The sequence below is a fragment of the Myodes glareolus genome, chromosome X (genome assembly GCF_982192425.1).
Source record: "Myodes glareolus chromosome X, mMyoGla1.1, whole genome shotgun sequence".
Taxonomy (NCBI): domain Eukaryota; kingdom Metazoa; phylum Chordata; class Mammalia; order Rodentia; family Cricetidae; genus Myodes; species Myodes glareolus.
In genome coordinates this window covers 29942302-29960545 of record NC_142053.1, presented here as the reverse complement: position 1 = coordinate 29960545, position 18244 = coordinate 29942302, and the positions used below count along the sequence as shown (strand labels likewise).

The following is an 18244-nucleotide window of genomic DNA, read 5'->3' as shown; positions in this document are numbered from 1 at the left end:
AAGGAGTGGTATCTAGCAGCGCATTTCAGGGACTCCCGGAGGGGTGGGAAGTAGTGGAAAGATGGAGTGGCAGGCTGGGGATAGAAGTAGGACCAAAATGCCAGGCTTTGCCTTGTATTTCAAGGTACAGGTTGAGGTGACAGCCCATTTGGAGGAGGAAGTGAAAGCGAATCTGGGTTTTGAAATTGCTGAGTGAGCCACTGCCATGCTGGTGGCCTTGGAGAGGTGGCCAGGTATGTCTGGGGCCACAGGACATTCTTGTTTTCGGGCTCCAGGAGGTACATTAGCTACTTTGAGTTCGATTCTAAGTGATAAATGAACTAACCCCAACCTGAACTCCCTTCTTGGAACCTTTACTTTCTCACCTTGGGCAAATTGGTCTTATCACTATCTTCCACAACTTCCTTCCTGTCACTTTAAAGTCTTTGAGAAGAAAATAGTTATCATGAGACACTTTGTTTTTCTTAATTATTTTTTTTCTAGACATGGCTTCTCTGTGTAGTCCTGGCTGTCCTGGAACTTGCTCCGTCTACCAGACTGGCCTCCAACTCATACAGATCCGCCTGCCTGCAGATACTGTTTCATGAGACCATCTTTCTTTGTAGCTTAGGTTAACTTTGAACATGTAATTCACCTACCTCAGCCTCTTTTTACATTTTTAAAATATAATTTTAACTTTATGGGCATAGGTTGTATTTCCCTGAGTGGTGGCAGTGGGCAGTAGATCCCAAGACCACGGCAGGCCACAAAGGCAGCCAGTCCCAGACAGGTAGCCCCCGAGTGGACACGAGGGGCAGAGAGTTCCAGACAGGGAGCTGCATGTCAGGTGAGAGACCGAGACGCGTCATGCAGAGTGAGGTTGGGTATTCTTTTAGTGGGTTATGAAAGGGAAAGGGGGGTAAGGGGAGAAGGCGGAAGATCAGAGAGAGGCAGAGGCAGGGAGAGGGGGGAGGAGAGGAGCCACAGCAGTAGCTACTACCTCTTTGGGAGATGGAAAGGAAGGGATTTGGGCTACAAGGGGAAGGAAGATCTGCCTGCCTCAGTAGAGGACAGGGGAGGGAGTGGGCGGGGTTGTCTCTTAAAGAGGCAGGACAGACTATTACATAGGTACTTTGCCAGCCTATATGTCTGTGCACCACTTGTATTCCTGGCGCTGGCCTAGGCCAGAAGAGGCTATCAGGAGATGCAGTTATTGGTTGTGAGCCACCATATGGTGCTGGGACTCAAACTCAGGTCCTCTGGAACAGCATCTGGTGCTCATAACCACTGAGCTATTTCTCCAGCCCAGCCTTTTTTTTTAAAGTATTTTAGATTTATTTTTATGTATATTAGTGTTTTGCATGTATGTAATTACGTACTCATAGAAGCCAAAAAAGGATATGGGACCCCTGGAACTGGAGTTATAGACTGTGAGCTGCTATGTGAGTACTAGGAATTGAACCCCTGTCCCCTGCAAGAAAGAACAACAGGTGTTCTTAACCGCTCAGCCATCACTGCAGCCTCATGCCTCAGCTTCCTGACTGCTGGGTTTGTAAGTGAGCACTACCATGCCTGACTTCTCAATTATTTTCATAATAGTTTTGAGTGGTTCGTGTAGAACAAGAGTATCCTTTATTTTTAAATTGATTTTAAGTACTACATGAACATAAAATTGTACACAATAAAATGGGGTATTATGATGTTGATACATATGAGTATTGTGTAATTTTAAAGAATCAGGCTAGACATTGATCCCTGGTGCTGCTCATTTCTTCATGGGGAAAACTTTGAAAGACCTGTCTTTTTGAGACATGCAGCACATTGTTGCTGTCTCTAGTCACCCCACTGTGTGGTGCTCTGAAGCACGTCTCTCCTAGCTGTCCTAACTGGAACTTCGTTTCCATTGATTGGCATCTCTCCACCCCTTTTTCTCATCTACTCTGCTCAGCTTCGTATAACCACAATTCTAGCCTCAACTTGTAAGGACTGCCACAGAACAAAGCTCTACACTGATACCAGTAATGAATGTAGATGCAGAACTCGTAATGAAATCATAGCAAATTGATTGCAACAACATATTAAAAGATCTTTTATCATGACCGAGTAGACTTTATACAAGGGATACAAGCTTAGGACTTTATGCCAAGCTGAGAGAGCGAGCACAGACAAAGCAAACTTCCAGGTGCTTAGGAAGATTGTAAGGGTAGACTTAGATCTGTTTGACAGCTAGCTCCATTCCATGTCGATGGAGAAAAGGAAGTGGCAAAAACCTGGTGTTCCTCATCCAAACTCGTTCTGAATCCTTGTCAGTACTTAGTCACTGTCAGCAACCACAAGCTTTCGCATAGTGTTTGGCCTTGCCAAGGCAGCCAGATCTCTGGAGCATGAAAGGCAGGCTTTTGTGTACAGCTCGAAAGCTGTTGCTGACGCGTGCCAGTTTGGTATTCCTCAGGAGTTTTCTCCTTACTCTAATAACATGTCCCTGCCTGTAGATAGATGACACTGGATCGCTCGGATAGCTCTAAAGGGTGTGCAGCTACCTTAACAGGAAACAACCTTCCCCTTGGGTAATGTATGAGACAGGCAAGACAGTTCTCAGATGGTTGCCTGTTATTTATGTTGCAGGTGGATTTGCTGGCATATTTACCCCTTCTCCATTAGGATATTGAGGCGATAGACCCTTGAGTTTAATAGGTAATGTTTCAGTAACCTTTTAAGTATAGAAGATGAGAGATAAGTTAGATGAAAAGTCCCAAAACATTTCTGCCTAAAGTTTCTCCATTTGCAGAAGGAGCAGGCTGAGAATTTAGGAAGTAATTGTAGGTCCATGTGAGAGGTTCATCAGCCTTTTTACTCAGTGCAGTTTTGAAGGGAAATAAATTATAACTCTGCATTTGTAAAGATTGACTTTTCTTATGGATCCAGACTCTAACAGCCCTTTGAGATGTTGCTTCAAGAGCTAACCCTGATCACATCAGAATAAAATCATTTGGGAAGACTTCATGTGCCCTAGGTCATATAATTGGCAACAGAATTCCGAGGAAGAGCCTAAGACATCTGACCTGTCATTATTGTAGAGACGGTTTCACTGACTGGGTTTCAGAGAAGCAGGAATTTAATCCACTTTCCAGACTTCCCCCTACCCTAGTTACCTCAAAAATGAAAAGAAGCAAAGGTTGTAGCTCAGTAGAGCACTTGCCAATATGTGAAGCACTGGTTTGATTCACAGCATTGCAAGAAACAAACAAGAACAGCAAGAAGACAACTGTAGCTGTCTAACACTGGCCTGACAAGGCACAAGTGAATGTGGGAATCAAAGTCACCAGTTTCTGCCATCACCTAAGCATCAAGGATCTAGTAAACATTTATTTCCGGAAGAGAAAATGTTACCTTTATTACTAGTGGCTCACGCCTTTAATCCCAGCACTCAGGAGGCAGAGGCAGGTGGAACTCTGTGAGTTTGAGGCCAGCCTGGTCTACAAGAGCTAGTTCCAGGACAGGCTCCAAAGCTACAGAGAAACCCTGTCTTGAAAGAAATAAAAAAACAAAAACAAAAACAAAAAACCAAAACCAAAAACTACAAAGAAAGTAACCAGCAGGACACCATATACTTGACCATATGGGTTTCATTTTAGAGTTGAACTTCAGCAGTGGCTAGAATTTATTTTTACCTTATATTGTATGATTTATTTTTTTAATCTAGGAGCTGTTCAATCCTCTGCATTGGAACTTAATTTGACAAATTCAAACGGTACTTGCCTTTTTGCAAAATGGGAGATGAATTTCACAATATTTTATGAAACTACAAACAAAACCTTTGTAAGTAAACTTTTTTGTCTTTTTTGAGATTGACTTACTTTTTATGTAGATGGGTGTTTTGCCTGAAGGGGTATCTGTGCATCATGTTCATATAGTGAGTGCCCTTAGAGGTCAATAGAGAGCATTGAATACCATGGAGCCAGAATTACAGATGATGGTGAGCTACCATGTGGGTGCCGGGAATCCTCTGGAAGAGTGACCACTGATGTTAACCACTGAACAATCTTCCTAGTCTTAAAAAGGGTTTTTTTGTTTTATCTATTTATTTATTTATTTATTTATTTATTTATTTATTTATTTATTTTTGGTTTTGGTGGTAGGGTTTGAGCCCAGAGTCTCTTAGGTGGTACTAGGTAAACACTCTGTTATTGTTCTACTTCCCAGTTCCATATTTGTCTTGAGTTTTATAGTAGGGATTTATTTACAGTTGGATTTTGTTTAGTTTGAGACAGGATTTCTCTATGTAGCCCAGGCTGTTCTGGAACTCCAGATCAGGATAGCTAGCCTCATCTGCCTCTTGAGTGCTGAGATTAACATCTGGGTTTACATTTAGACTTTTGTACCCTTTGGTGGCGCACACCTTTAATCCCATCTCTCAGGAGGCAGAGGCAGGAGGATCTCTGTGAGTTTGAGGCCAGCCTCATTTACAAGACTACAAGACCTAGTTCCCAGACAGGCTCCAAAGCTACACAGAGAAACCCTTTCCTGAAAAACCAAAAAAAGAAAGAAAGAAAGAAAGAAATATGCGTACAAATAAGATTTCATGTTAATTACCCTAACCCTTAAAGCCTGTGTTATTTTAAACTATCAAACTCCTAAAAGTACACTGTTTAAGGTTGGAGTGGATACTTCTAATTCATTGATTTTTTTTTTGAGTTTTCTTTCGATATGATTATATGCCAATGAGGAAACTTCATGGTATTTCAGTTTTAACTACTTCTGAAGTAATATACAACATTACTTCTTAAATTTCTTCTTTTTCATCATTAAAACATTTTGATTTATACATACAATATGTGTATGTATAGGTGTGTGGATTTAAAAATCTTTTTCTATGTGTATTTGCGCACCACTTATGCCTGGTGCCAGAGAAGGAGAGAAAAGGGCATTGCCTCCCTCTGTACTGGAGTCAACAGACAGTTGTTAGCCCACAATGTGAATTCTCTGAATCCAACCTGGGTCCTCTGGGTGAGCAGCCAGTGCTCTTAACCATTGAGCCATCTGTCTGGCACCCAACTTCTAAGAACTAGTTTGCTATTTCTGTCTACCTTTTTTGGGAGGGGGGTTTCTATAGCTTTGGAGCCTGTCCTGGAGCTCACTGTGTAGACCAGGCTATACACCACAGAGATCCACCTGCCTGCCTCTCGAGCACTGGGATTAAAGGTGTGTACCACCACCACCCGGCTAAAGATTTTTTAAATTTATTAATTATGTGCACAATGTTTTGCCTCATGTATTCCTGCATGCCAGAAGAGGGCACCAGATCTTTTTACGGATGGTTATGAGACACCATGTGGTTGCTGGGAATTGAAGTCAGGACCTCTCAAAGAGCAGTCAGTGCTCTCAACCTTTGAGCTCTTTCTCCAGCCCTTTATCTACCTTTTTGTTGTTCTTTTTTGGCCCCTTTGCTTTATTTTTGTTTTGTTAAGGCCCTATTTATAGCATCACTTAAAAAAACCAGTCTACAAGCTAGGACAGCGCTCAGTGGTAGAACAGTTGCCCTTTGCGCAGGGGACCATGAATTCCATCTCCAGGTCTGCAGAAGTTAGCACACAGCTAGATAAGAAGCATCCGGGTGCCTTTTCCTGTTTTCTTTAGACATACATGAACTTGTCCAAATACTTGGTGTGTAACTAAAGAATTTGAGAACGGTTTTCACAGTATAACAGGCAAAGGGTAGGACTCACTGCTGTTTTTTCTCACCCACTCCTAAACTTTTCTTTTGTCTTTTAGAAAAATGTAACCAGTTCAGAACTTCCCAGAGTGACATATAATGGAAGCAGCTGTGGGGATGACCAGAATAGTGCCAAAATAGTGCTACAATTTGGATCCGCTGTCTCTTGGAGTGTGAATTTTACCAAGGAAGCATCTGATTATTTTATCGACAGCATCTTGCTTTCCTACAACACTAGTGATAACACAACATTTCCTGGTGCTGTAGATAAAGGTAACCTTAAGAGTTGGATTTGTGTTACATTCTCTTGCTTTCGTTAGTAACAAAAAGATGTAAACAAAATAATCATTAGTGTGCTCGTCTATCTTCTCAATAAGAATGAAAAATCAGTCTTCTACCTATCTCAGTCCTGACTCCATGAGTAGAACAGTGTTGGGCACAAAGTGATAGTGACTGTCATTGCTGGAGTCTCTTACTCTATACCGTTGATTACCCTGGCTGTCACATGCAGTGTTTTACTGAGTGAACAATTGATAGCAATCCTGGGAAGTAAGTAAAGGGATGGAAGCTTGGTGAGTTTCCCAAAGGCTCCAAATTTAGTGAGTGAGTGAAAAGCTAGTGCTTGAAACAAAGTTTACTGAGCTACAGAGTTCATATGTTTATTCATTAGCAGAAGCTCAGCAAATGTTGGATGAATGAGAGAATTCTTTACTGAAGTATACAAGTCTAGTCATTTGAGATTAGAAGAAATACATCAGATCTTTTTACTATTAAGATGAACTTTTACTTGAAAAGTAAATAGTGTAGGGCTGGGGAGATGGCTCGGTGGTTAAGAGCCCTGACATCTCTTCCAGAGGACCCAGGTTCAATTCCCAGCACCCACATAGCAGCTCATAACTGTCTAACTCCAGTTTTGGGAGATCCAACACCCTCACACAGAATATATACAGGCAAAACATCAGTGTACATTAAACAAACAAACAAACAAATCTTAATAAAAATAGAAAAATAAATAGTGATTACAGCTAAAATAACTAAGGTCAGCATTTGCAGTGTATAAACCGGACTTTTCCTGTAGGGCAACCGGATACCTCCCCTCACAACAGGAAGCCATGGTGTGAAAAAGATCCAGTCAAGTCCTTGTTCTCATAGCCAAAACTACATAAAAATTGTCCCCCCCCCCACACACACTTTCTTTATAGACAGTAGTCTCAGATAAGAAAGGAGCCTCATACAGGAGGTAACAGATCTGCTCTAACAGCAGACTCAGGAAGGCGTGATCTACTGGTCTTCTGCTCTGAATTAACAGGCTACTAATATTCTGAATTACCCTTCACCTTGGTTTCAAGTAACATAGGAGCATAACCCAGGAAATTTACAGACTTTCTTTTTTTAAATCTTTCTTTAATAACCTGGCATTAATTCAAAGCATGAAAAACAAAGTTAAGATTGTTCCTTTTACGGGATGTGCCCATTACGATAGACTCAATCATGTGATGAGATAGGATTCCAAACAGTACGGGAAGGCGTCACTGCTCACGGATTGATGCATTTGGTTACTGATAATCGGCCTGGGGGCAGGCAGCAGATGAAATTAACGAACTCAGACCTTGAAGCATTTCTTGATGGTGATTCGGTGTCTTTAGTATTTGTCATCAGGGGAGAACCGAGCAGGACGGTCAGAGCAAGTCTGTTGTCCCATAGGGTCAAATTTCTTTAACGTATAGATGTGATCTCCCTGTTTGTTGAGGTAATACTGGAGAAACATGACTGCACTGCAGCAGGAAGACGCCGACCTGTCTGCAGTCAGTGCCTTTGCCAGGAGTCCCCCACACACTTTCTTTATAGACAGTAGTCTCAGATAAGAAAGGGGCCTCATATAGGAGGTAACATGTCTGCTCCAACAGCAGACTCAGGAAGGCACAATCTTCTGCTCTGACCTAACAGGACTTAACAGGCTACTGATACTCTGTATTACCCTTCACCTTGGTCTCAAGTAACATAGAATCATGACCCAGGAAATTAACTGTTTATACAGGAAAAAGGCCCGAGGCACTAAAACTAGCTTCAGAGAGAAAAATTCTCACCTGGGCACCCTGCTGGAGTCAAAAGCGTGGTCCCCAAAAGAGATTCCTTTTAACTCAACCAGCTAGATGCTAATGCAAATTAAGCCTGCAGGTTAGTATAGCTGCCAAGAATGTGTTCTCAACCACTGGGGAACTTCATAGCCACGCCCCCTCTGAGATAGAAGGTGCCTTCTTGCCAGATCGCTGGTTTCTTATGACTCTGTTAAAATGCATGCTTGATAGCATTGTTACCACCTGTGGGATTGTCAGCTTGTCTGTATGCCTATATAAACTGAAAGCTTTGTGGAGATCACACCTTAGCCTTATGTCTGATGTTTTGCCCTTACGCCTTATGCCCTTATACTCATCTTCCCCTAAGGAATAAAGAAACTTGCAGGAAAAATGTGCTTAAGTCAGTTAGTTTGTTTTACCCCTCAGTCCTACTCTGAACCCTGAGAGAGTGCTGGGGCCGGTCCTCAGCTCCCGATGGGGACACAGTTCTCACCTTTCAGCCCCCTCCAGTGAGATTAGATTAATATGGTGTCTGGAGTAGTTAGCTCCTGTCACTCATAGTATGCCATTCTGACTGCAGGAACACTGACTGATCAATGTCAGGTGCCTAGATCTGGGGTTTAATAATACCTTTGGACTTGTGGATAGAGAAATCATATTTTAAAGACTCAGAAGTGAGCCGGGTGGTGGCAGCACCCGCCTTTAATCCCAGCACTCAAGAGGCAGAGGCAGGTGGATCTCGGAGTTTAACCAGCCTGGTCTACAGAGCAAGTTCCAGGATAGGTAGTGCTATACAGAGAAAGCCTGTCTTGAACCCTGCCCCAAAAGACTCAGGAGTGAATGAATTTCATGTTAAACGAGAGCTAGCACAGATAGAGACTTGAAAATCAAACCTAGGTTTTTTAAATTAATTTTTTTTATAGCCCAACCGCAGTTTTCCCTCCCTTCTTTCCTCCCAGTGTCCCCACCTCCAATCCTTCTCCTCTGCTTCTCTTCAGAAAAGGGGGACCTCCCGTGGCTATCAACCAGCCATGGCATATTAAGTTGCAGTGAGACTAGGGCACCTCCTCTTCTATTAAGGCTGGATGGGGCAATCCTATAGGAGGAAAGGGTCTCCAAAGCAGGAAAAAAAAGTCAGAGACAGTCGCTACTCCCACTGTTAGGAGTATCACAAGAAGACCAAGCTACACAATCAATCATAACATGCACAGAGTGCCTAGGTCAGCCCCATGCAGGCTCCCTGGTTGTCAGTTCAGTCTCTGTGAGCTGCTATGAGCACAGGTTAACTGATTCTGTGGGTTTTCTTGTGCACATCCAAGTTTTAATTCGACTAATCTCTTAATTTGAGAGAATAACTGAGGCAAGATCTTATTGGCTATTTTAGATATTTATCTCTGTGGGTGAGGCATGGTTGCATTATCTTTAATAACTAGGATAAGATTTGTCCTTGACTTTCAAGGGCTGTAGAAATCACTGAGGGAGACAAAGCTTAATTGTGCTCCCAAGTGATAGAGAGAACATTGAGCTCAGTCTGAATCTTTTGTTGTTGTTTCTAGTTTCTGCTTGAGTGGGTAGAGAGTTGGTAAGTCTTTTCTGAGCATGTGAGGGCAGCGCTAGATTCTCTTTTTCAAAGCACACAGTCAATTTAGAAGGTAATGTGCATTTCGCAATTGCGTCTGTGGATCCCTGGACTGAATGCCTACTTTCTGAGTGTTCTCACCAGTAGTCCTGATGAGGAGCAGAGAGAGAAGAGAGATTGGAAAGAGAAAGAGAGGTCAGTTTGTGATAGAGGAGTAAAAGAGCTTGGTGGAGAAGTGGGTCCTGAGTTGCGGCGGCTCGTGGTAGAATGTAAGTGGAAAAATCAGAGCAGGATGTTTCCACCAGGGGGAAGCAGAGGACGCACAGCGGCCATTGGAGAGTTGCCTGACTACAGTCCACGCTGTCTGTATGTGTAACAGGAATTCCGCAAAGACTGTTGGCTCAGTGCAATGGGCCTCATTATAGGGGACCTGGGAAGCCAAGGAAGGGTCTTTAGTATGATGGGATAGGCACTAGGGAAACTGTGGCAGGTTTTCCTAAGCCAGAAAATGATACAAGCATAGCAGAGGGAATGGTTTGTAGAGAATATATACTGCTGGATTAATTTGGAAGTGAGGAGACTACAAGCAGAGAAGCCAGCTTCAGAGGCTGTCATATTAATCAGAAGATGTTGCAATGCATGCCCCAACTACGTGGGCAGCCGTTAAAGGAGGATGGCTTTAGTCTGACACATTAGATAAAGTCAAAGTCACTGACATGCTGACCCCCTTCCTTGTTTTTTTTTAAACAAGTGCTCGATGAAGTTTTCTATGACTATCTTCTGTATAATAAAGTATTTATCAAACACTTTGGAATTTAAAATACTTTCCTTATATGCACTTTAGAGAATTGCCTTTGAAATAATTTAGTATTTTGAAATACTAATTTTTAGGCATTTAATAATTGAAGTAACTTTAAACTGCTATTTAAAAATGTTTTCATGATTAAAATACAAAACAACTACAGACTAATATAGCAGACCTACTGGGATCCATTACTCAGAATTAATTTTTTAAATTTTAGACAGAGTCTTACTGTATAGTCCTGGGTGTTCTGGAACTCCCTTTGTAGACCAGGTTGGTCTCCAATTCACAGAGATCTGTCTGCATCTGCTTCCTGGGTGCTGGGATTAAAGGAGTGTGCCTGGCCTAGTAAATGTAATTTTAAATTGTCTGCTTCATTATTTGAAAGAAATAAAACTTTACAGATACATTTAAGGTACTCCTCGGCTCCACTTTCCTTCCTGCCTGCTAGAAACAACTAGCCTTTTAACTTTAGGGTGTAGCATTCCTGTATGTATATTATCGTTGTTCATGAATAATAGTTGTAATTTTTATATAGTTTAGCATAACCCTAATACATTTAGAACTTGTTTTTCCCCATCATTGTATTTTTGCTTGTTTGATTTATTTGTTTTTGAAACAGGCGCAAACCAAGTAGTTCTCGTTTGCCTGGAACTCAACTATGGAGACTAGGCTGGCCTCAAACATATAGAGAGATCCATCTGCCTCTTGTTTCCTGAGTTCTGGAAGTAAAGGCGTGGACCACAACGCCTGGTTTCCCTTTCATTGTTTTTGAGGTCTGTCTTTATATAGCAAGTTCACATCTGTTCCTTTTTGATAACAAGGAGACAATTTTAGGAAAACATTCAAATTAAAAAAAAAAAAAACCTCTCAAACCTCATCTGTCCACTAGGGGGTGCCAAGACAACATTAAATGGCTACCTTATTATATGCTGGAGAGGCACAGAAGGTAGCTAGGTGGTTTAGAGTGTTTGCTGCTCTTGCAGAGGACCAGAATTTGACTCCAGGTCAGGGAACCAATGTTGTAAATTAAAAATGCTGCACGTGAGAGAAAGATGCATGCGACAGAGTTCAGGTGAAGGTTTTTTTTTTTTTTTTATTGGGGAAAAGTGAATGAGGAAAAGGGGAGGAAAGAGGGAGATTGGCCTCTGGAGACAGGAGTGGCAGGACTGAAGAGAAGGAGAGAGAAAGAGATGGGAGGTGGGCAGGGCCCTTTTAAAAGGGAACGTAGTGAATGTGCGCAGGAGATGCTCTTAGTGGCTGCAACTGAGGGCGTACCCTGTCAGGACCCCAAGGGCAGGCCAATGCAGATGCCTGAATACTAACAATTAATACTTTCTTTTCTGCTTCTCTAAAAGACTAAACCATTTAGATCTGCATGATTTCAGTATTTTGCAGTTTCGCTATAGGCATTACAGTGAAAACTCAGTTCACAGTGGAATAGTAAAAGCTGCTTTTACCTAAAGCTTTTCTGAGATGGAATCGTCTTTATTTTTCTCATTCATTCATTCATTCATTTTTTGTTTTTTGAGACTGTTTCAAAATAGGATTTCTCTGTGTAAACAGCCGTGGCTGTCCTGTCCTGGAACTCACTTTGTAGACCAGGCTGGCCTTGAACTCAGATTTGCCTGCTTCTGCCTCCTGAGTGCTGGGATTAAAAGCAGGTGCCACTGCCGGTTGGAATCATCTTTCAATTCCATCTAGGAAAAAAAGTTCATAAATAAATTACAGTTGATGTAGCATACTTGTGGATAGTAGCATAAAGGTATTTATTACAAAAATCTGTGTTTAATCCCACTCTATCTTTTCTTTGAACAATTATGATTATTATCATCACTGATATGTATGCATGTGTGAGTGTTGTGCTGTGGCATGTGTATGTGGAGGTCCGAAAACTGCTTTGTGGAGTCAGTTCTCTCATCTTTGTGTAGGCCCTGAGAATTAAGCGAAGGTCACTAGTCTGTGCACCAAGTCGCTGAGCCATCTCAGCAGCCCAAGAGAGAGGAAGATCTGTCATTTCTAATGTTGTCCAGGTGGGCCACTAGCCAGCTGAAACCACACATGAGACTGAAGTCAGTCTTCCAGCTTCTAGTGCTGGTGTGACACGGATTTCAGTACTGGCCTGTGTGGCTCTACCACCTCATTGTGCAGTTTACTGGGTATTGAACCTGGGACTTCTGATGTACATGTAGGCCAGCACTCTAACCACTGAGCACATTCTCAGCGCTCTTCCTTTCTTATGGTCTCTAAGCCCTATCTTTAATTTGACCTTTGCTTTCCCTCCTACTCATCAGTCACTGTGTTAGTGTTGGCAGCCCCTTCCCTTCCACTCTCACTTTTCACCTAAGCAGCCCATTGTCCTTTTCCCCTGTTAGTTAAAAGTTAGGGATTTTTTTTGCCCTATTGCTGCATATTTCTTACAGTTCTTAAAATAAATTAGGCCTTATTTCCTCTTTTAAGCCCCATTCCTAACCAAGAAGCTATTTGTAATTGGTACTGCCTGGTAGTTAGCCTGCAAAAAAAAAAAAAAAAAAAAAGGAGAAGAAGAAGAAGAAAAAAAGGACTCCTGTTGTGTGTGTGTGTTTCTTTGTGGACTTTTTGACACTTTTTATCTTACTATGTTTTGTTTGTTTCAATTTTTATTTGCTGTGTTCTTGCTTATTTTGAGAGAGAGGGAAAAGGGAGTGGGAGGAACATGAAGAAGGTGGGGAGGGCCAGGGAAGAGTTGGGAGAAGGAGAACATGATCAAAATATATTGTATGAGAAAAACTGATGTGGGGCTGTCCGGGTGCGTGCTGTGCAAGTCTGACACCTGAGTGGTGACCCTGTGATAGGAGAGAACCATCTCCTGCAGTTCCTCCTCTGACCTCCCCACATGTGTTTATAACCAGCTTGAAATGAATGCACACGCACCCAAACTAATGACAACAGTAGCCGACAAAGTAGAAAACCTGCATGTTTGGCTGCGCATCACATGTGTGCTTGCTGCCTACAGAGGCGAGAAGAGGGTGGCAGATCACATGGAACTGAAATCAGGCAGTTGTGAGCCTCCATGTTGGTGCAGAGAATGGAATTCTGTACCTCTGGAAGAGCTGCCAGTGCTTAACAGCCCTAACTGTTCTGGAATTTGCTTTGTGACCAGGCTGGCCTTGAACTCACAGAAATCTACCTGCCTCTGCCTCCCGAGTACTGGTACTAAAGGCGCTCGCCACCACGCCCAGCACTGCCAGTGCTCTTCACCACTGAACTATCTCCTCCAGTCTTACTGCTTTCATTCTTAACCCTTATGGTCTTCCCTGCTCCCTACAGTGTCAGTCACAGTGAACTTGTCATTCCTGTCACCATGCCCCACATTTTGTCACTTTTGGCATGGGGTGGGGAGGCCTAGAAGAAAAGAAAACCTACATTTGTATGTTAACATAAACATTAACAGTTTCTCATGTCTTCCTGTAAATGCCATTGTTAATTTTGTTTTATAGGAAGTGTTGCTGTTGAAAGTTCTCAGAGATTCAAAATTCCATTGAATGACATCTTTAGGTGCAATAGTTTATTAACTGTCAACATGGGTTCTGTGGTCCAGCAGTACTGGGACATTCAAGTACAAGCTTTTGTTCAAAATGGCACAGTGAGTAAAAATGGTGAGTCCTAAAGTCTGGATTTATATTATATGACTCTTATTTTCAGGTAGCATTCATTGAGGGCATCATCTGAAAACATTTCTTAAAGGCACAGTCTAAATATTTTCAGTATGATAGAAATTCTTCTTTGTTTTATTTTTCTTAAGACAGGTTTTCTCTGTAGTCCTGGCTGTCCTGGAACTCATTCATTTATTCCAAACTGCTCTCCAACTCAGAGATCTTCCCGTCTCTGCCTCCTGAGACTGGAGGTGTGGTCATCATGCATGCCTGACTTAAAAGTGATAGTCATTCTTACTTGTAATTTCAGCTACAAGTTTATGATACACAAGGGATGGCATGTGGGTGTGGGTGTGGCGGGGGGTGGTAGAGCATGCACTCTGGAGGCCAGGGGTCAGTCTTGCTTGGGTGTAATTTCTCATGTATACTCAACACGGGTTTTTGACATAGAGTCTCTCACTGGCCTGGAAAGTAGTCCTGAGTAGGTTAGGCTGGCTGTCCAGTGAGTTGTGGACAGCTACCGGTATTGCAAGTATATGCCTCCATGCTTAGATTTCTAGGTATTATCTCAGGTCTCAGACTTGCAGAGCAAACTTTACCAGCTGAGGTATGTCTCCAGCCTCAGCCTTGGCTGGTTTTTGAGACAGGACTTAGAACTCAAAGAGACCAGGCTAACCTCCAACTTCTAGAGCTACCTGCCTCTTCCTCTTAGACTGCTTGCATTAAAGATGTCTACCACCATGCCTGACTCTGGAATGGTCATTTTTGATGTTTTTTTTAATTTTTTTGTTTGGTTTTTTGAGACAGGGTTTCTCTGTAGCTATGGAGCCTGTCCTGGAACTAGCTTTTGTAGATCAGGCTGGCCTCGAACTCACAGAGATCTGCCTGCCTCTGCCTCCTGAGTGCTGGGATTAAAGGCGTGTACCACCACCGCCCGGCCATGTTTTTAAATTTTTATGGATGTTTTGCTTGCATGTCTGTTTCTGCATCATATGCATGCCTAGTGTCTGATCTCCTGGAAGTGGAGTGACAGACAGTTGTGGGTCACCACGTGGGTTCTGGGACTCGAACTCAGAACCTCTGGAAGAACAGATAGAGCCATTTAACTAGCCCTTGGAATAGTCTTTAAAAAATACTTTCTATGATGTTTTCAGCTTATAAAACCTGACCATTGATCAAATCTTCAAATAGTTGGCCATGTACTCTTAGCAGTTCTGTGCCCAAAGTTTAGAAATTAGATTTCTGTGTTCTAACCCTGACTTTTTAGAAGTTGATTTAAAATAATTTAATATGCCTTTTAATGGAAATGTAATAATTTCATATTCATTATTAGAAAACTACTAACACTTCCTAAGAAGGATTTAAATGCCTGTGATCTGCTGTAGGGGTAATGGAAAGAAAAGATTCCTTTGTATTTAAATCCTTAAATGGTTTACAAACTCTTTTTTTTTAAAGTAGGCAGTATGCTTCCTCACAGTGGTTGTATGTTGGAGGGAAAAGGACATTTTAGCTGGGGGTGGGGTATTTTCAGACATGCTATGAATTTCTCATCAGAGGCAGGTGAAATTCTTTGAAATAAAGACCTTTGTGGGCTGGAAAAAGAAGAGTGTGTGGCCACACTTGAGTAGCTGCAACCTTTTCATGCGTTCTGGTCAAAACTCACAAGAAATGATCTGTATATGAAACAGTAGTTTAAGAACCCTGCTTCATCCGCTTTAAAGATATACCACCAAGGTCTTCATATGCTTGAACTAACACTGTAGACTCTGGGAACCTAACTCTCAGAAGTAGTTTGCTCTCCTCTGGCCTAATAAAGCAAGACAACCACTATGGCTCACGTTATCCTTTGCTTTAGAATATGTGTGTGAGGAAGACAGAACTGGTACCACTGTGGCACCTGTCATTCACACTACTGTGCCGTCTCCTACTGCGACACCCACTCCAACACCTACTCCAACTCCGAAGGTTGGAAACTATTCCGTTACTAATGGCAATGCTACCTGTCTGCTGGCTACCATGGGGCTTCAGCTGAACATCACCGAGGAGAAGGTAGGCTTGTTCTTATCATTAAAAAAAGTTTCATCACAAGTAATGTATAGCTCTTACCACGCACTTCAGCACTGTTATTAGAGTCATTTAAGTTTAAATGCAGATTTGAGTTTTGACTAGTTTGGCATAGCTATAACCATGTGAAGCATGATTAATAAAAACTCAGGGTCTGAAATTGGGGTTCAGTCTAAAGATGTGGAAAACAAAAACAGCCAGCCACTGGCTCTTACCTCCACCTCAGTCTGAAAATGGCAATTCTGCCTCCAGGAGTCTCAGAAGGAGACTGCATTGAGAGCTGTCTTCCTCTCTAGGGCTGGGATTAAGGGTATGTACCACTGTCATTAAAGGCATGCACTGCTCAGTTTCTATGGCAACTAGTGTGGCTACTGAGATTAAAGCTGTGTGTCACTGTGGTTACTGAGATTAAAGGTGTGTGTTACAATAATCTGGTCTGTAAGGCTGACCAGTGGGACTGTTTTACTCTCAGATCTTCTGCCAGTCTTTATTTATTGAAATACAATTCAAATGCCACTACAACCACGAAGAGTTAATGACACCCTCAAGGCATCCTGACCAGTAGAAAACCTGCTGATTTAAAAGACTTCTTCATGCTTTAGATTCCACCAGCTTTCGGTAGCTCAGCATACATAGTTCAGTTGGGAATGTGGGTAGATAGATAGAGTTGTGTAGTGGAGCATTTGCATAACATGCACAAGACCCTGGGTTCTATCCGAACACCACCAAACAATAAAAATAAAACCAAGACTCTTTCACCCTTTTCTTTGAACCACACTGTAGGTTGATGTGCTGGAACAAAGCTATTTGATGAGTCAGAGCCCAGATAGATGCGCAAGTACTCGTTTGGTTTCAGTACCTCAGTGGGGCACCAGGGGGAGTGCCATTGAACAAATTCCATTTTCAAGATCCTGTGATTGAAACAAGCGAGACAGATGGCTCTTGTACTCTGTAAAAATGTGTTTATTTGGCTCATTACGGAGGAAACTTCCCTCTTGTTATTGTTGTTGAAGTTGACTGAGTCAGAGCTTGAGGACTTGTGCCAAGTTTTCTTGAAAGTAAGACACCATGAATTCAAGTATTGAAACAAAGGAGTTTTTGTTGTACATTGAAGTTGGTTTTATCAGAGTATAAGGCTGTGCTATGGACTTTTAGTTAATCATACCTTCTTTCTGCTTATTCTTCTGAAGGTGCCTTTCATTTTTAACATCAATCCTACTACAACTAACTTCACCGGCAGCTGTCATCCTCAAACTGCTCAACTCAGACTGAACAACAGCCAAATTAAGTATCTTGACTTTATCTTCGCTGTGGTGAGTGCCAACTGTTTTCTAAAGTTAAGTTCCTTCTCTGAAAAGTACACCCGAAAGTCTAAACAGCGGTAGGTGTATGTGTGGGGGACATTTGGCTGTTTTCCCTTATAACACTAACTATAGAGTAAAGCTAACTTATTCCTGCTCGTCTCTGAGTCAGTTCAGTTGTCTGTGTGCTGGCCTCATGTATTAATGATCACAGAAAGTTGCCATTCTGCCATTATGAATACTCCAATTTAGGAGCAAGAATGAAGTGACATAAAAAAAACCTAACTGTATAAACATTCCATATGTAATTAGTTGTTTTATTTTATTTTATTTTATTTTGTAGACAGGGCTTCTTTGTGTAGCTGGAACTCTTAGATTGTCAAGCTGGCCTTGAACTCACAATGATGCACCTGCCTCTGCCCTCCTGAGTGCTAGGGTTAAAGGCATGTGGCACCACCTCCCAGTTTAAGATTCCTTTTTAAAAAGGTAAATTTATTATTATGTGCATTGGTGTTTTGCCTGCATGTATGTCTGTGTGAGGGTGCCAGATCCCCTGGAACTAAAGCCCCAAACTGCTGCAAGTCCCTATGTGGGTGCTGGGAATTGAACCTGGGTCCTGGTAGAGCAGCTACTACTCCCAACTGCTGAACCATCTCTCAGTCCTCATTAAGATTTTTTATAATAGTGTCTGTATTAGTAATAGCTAGCAATAATGAGCATAGTCAGCTTTGTTTCTCTAGGTCCTGCATACACAGATTAAACCAACCTTGAATCAATATTAAGTAAAAAGGTCTGAGGTTCAAGACTGGTGGCAGACACTCTTGCCTAGAATGCTCAAGACCCTGTGTTTGGTCCCCAGAACTACAAAAACTTAACATTTATAGTGAAAATGCACAGACTTTTTGTTATTAAAATGTAAATAATACAATATTCCTCTCATTTGTACATGCTTCAGGGTGTGTGTGTGTGTGTAGGTCAGAATATACCTTTGGGGAGTTGTTTTTTAATTTATTTTTATTTTAGGTGCATTGGTGTTTTGCCATGGGTGTTGGGTCCCCAGGAACTGGAGCCACAGACAGATGTGAGCTGCCAT

General features: G+C 42.0%; 1 protein-coding gene across 3 annotated transcripts in view; it reads left to right on the top strand.

Annotated features, from left to right (window-relative positions):
* The window catches only part of Lamp2 (lysosome associated membrane protein 2), a 53193-nt gene that overhangs the window by 10710 nt on the left and 24239 nt on the right, over nt 1–18244 (top strand). For all 3 annotated transcript variants that reach the window (XM_085684544.2, XM_048439298.3, XM_048439299.3), the window contains exons 2-6: nt 3683–3798; nt 5752–5965; nt 13631–13789; nt 15642–15835; nt 17041–17163. In XM_085684544.2, coding sequence (XP_085540670.1) covers nt 3683–3798; nt 5752–5965; nt 13631–13789; nt 15642–15835; nt 17041–17163 — 806 coding nt within the window. The remainder of the gene's footprint in view (nt 1–3682; nt 3799–5751; nt 5966–13630; nt 13790–15641; nt 15836–17040; nt 17164–18244) is intronic.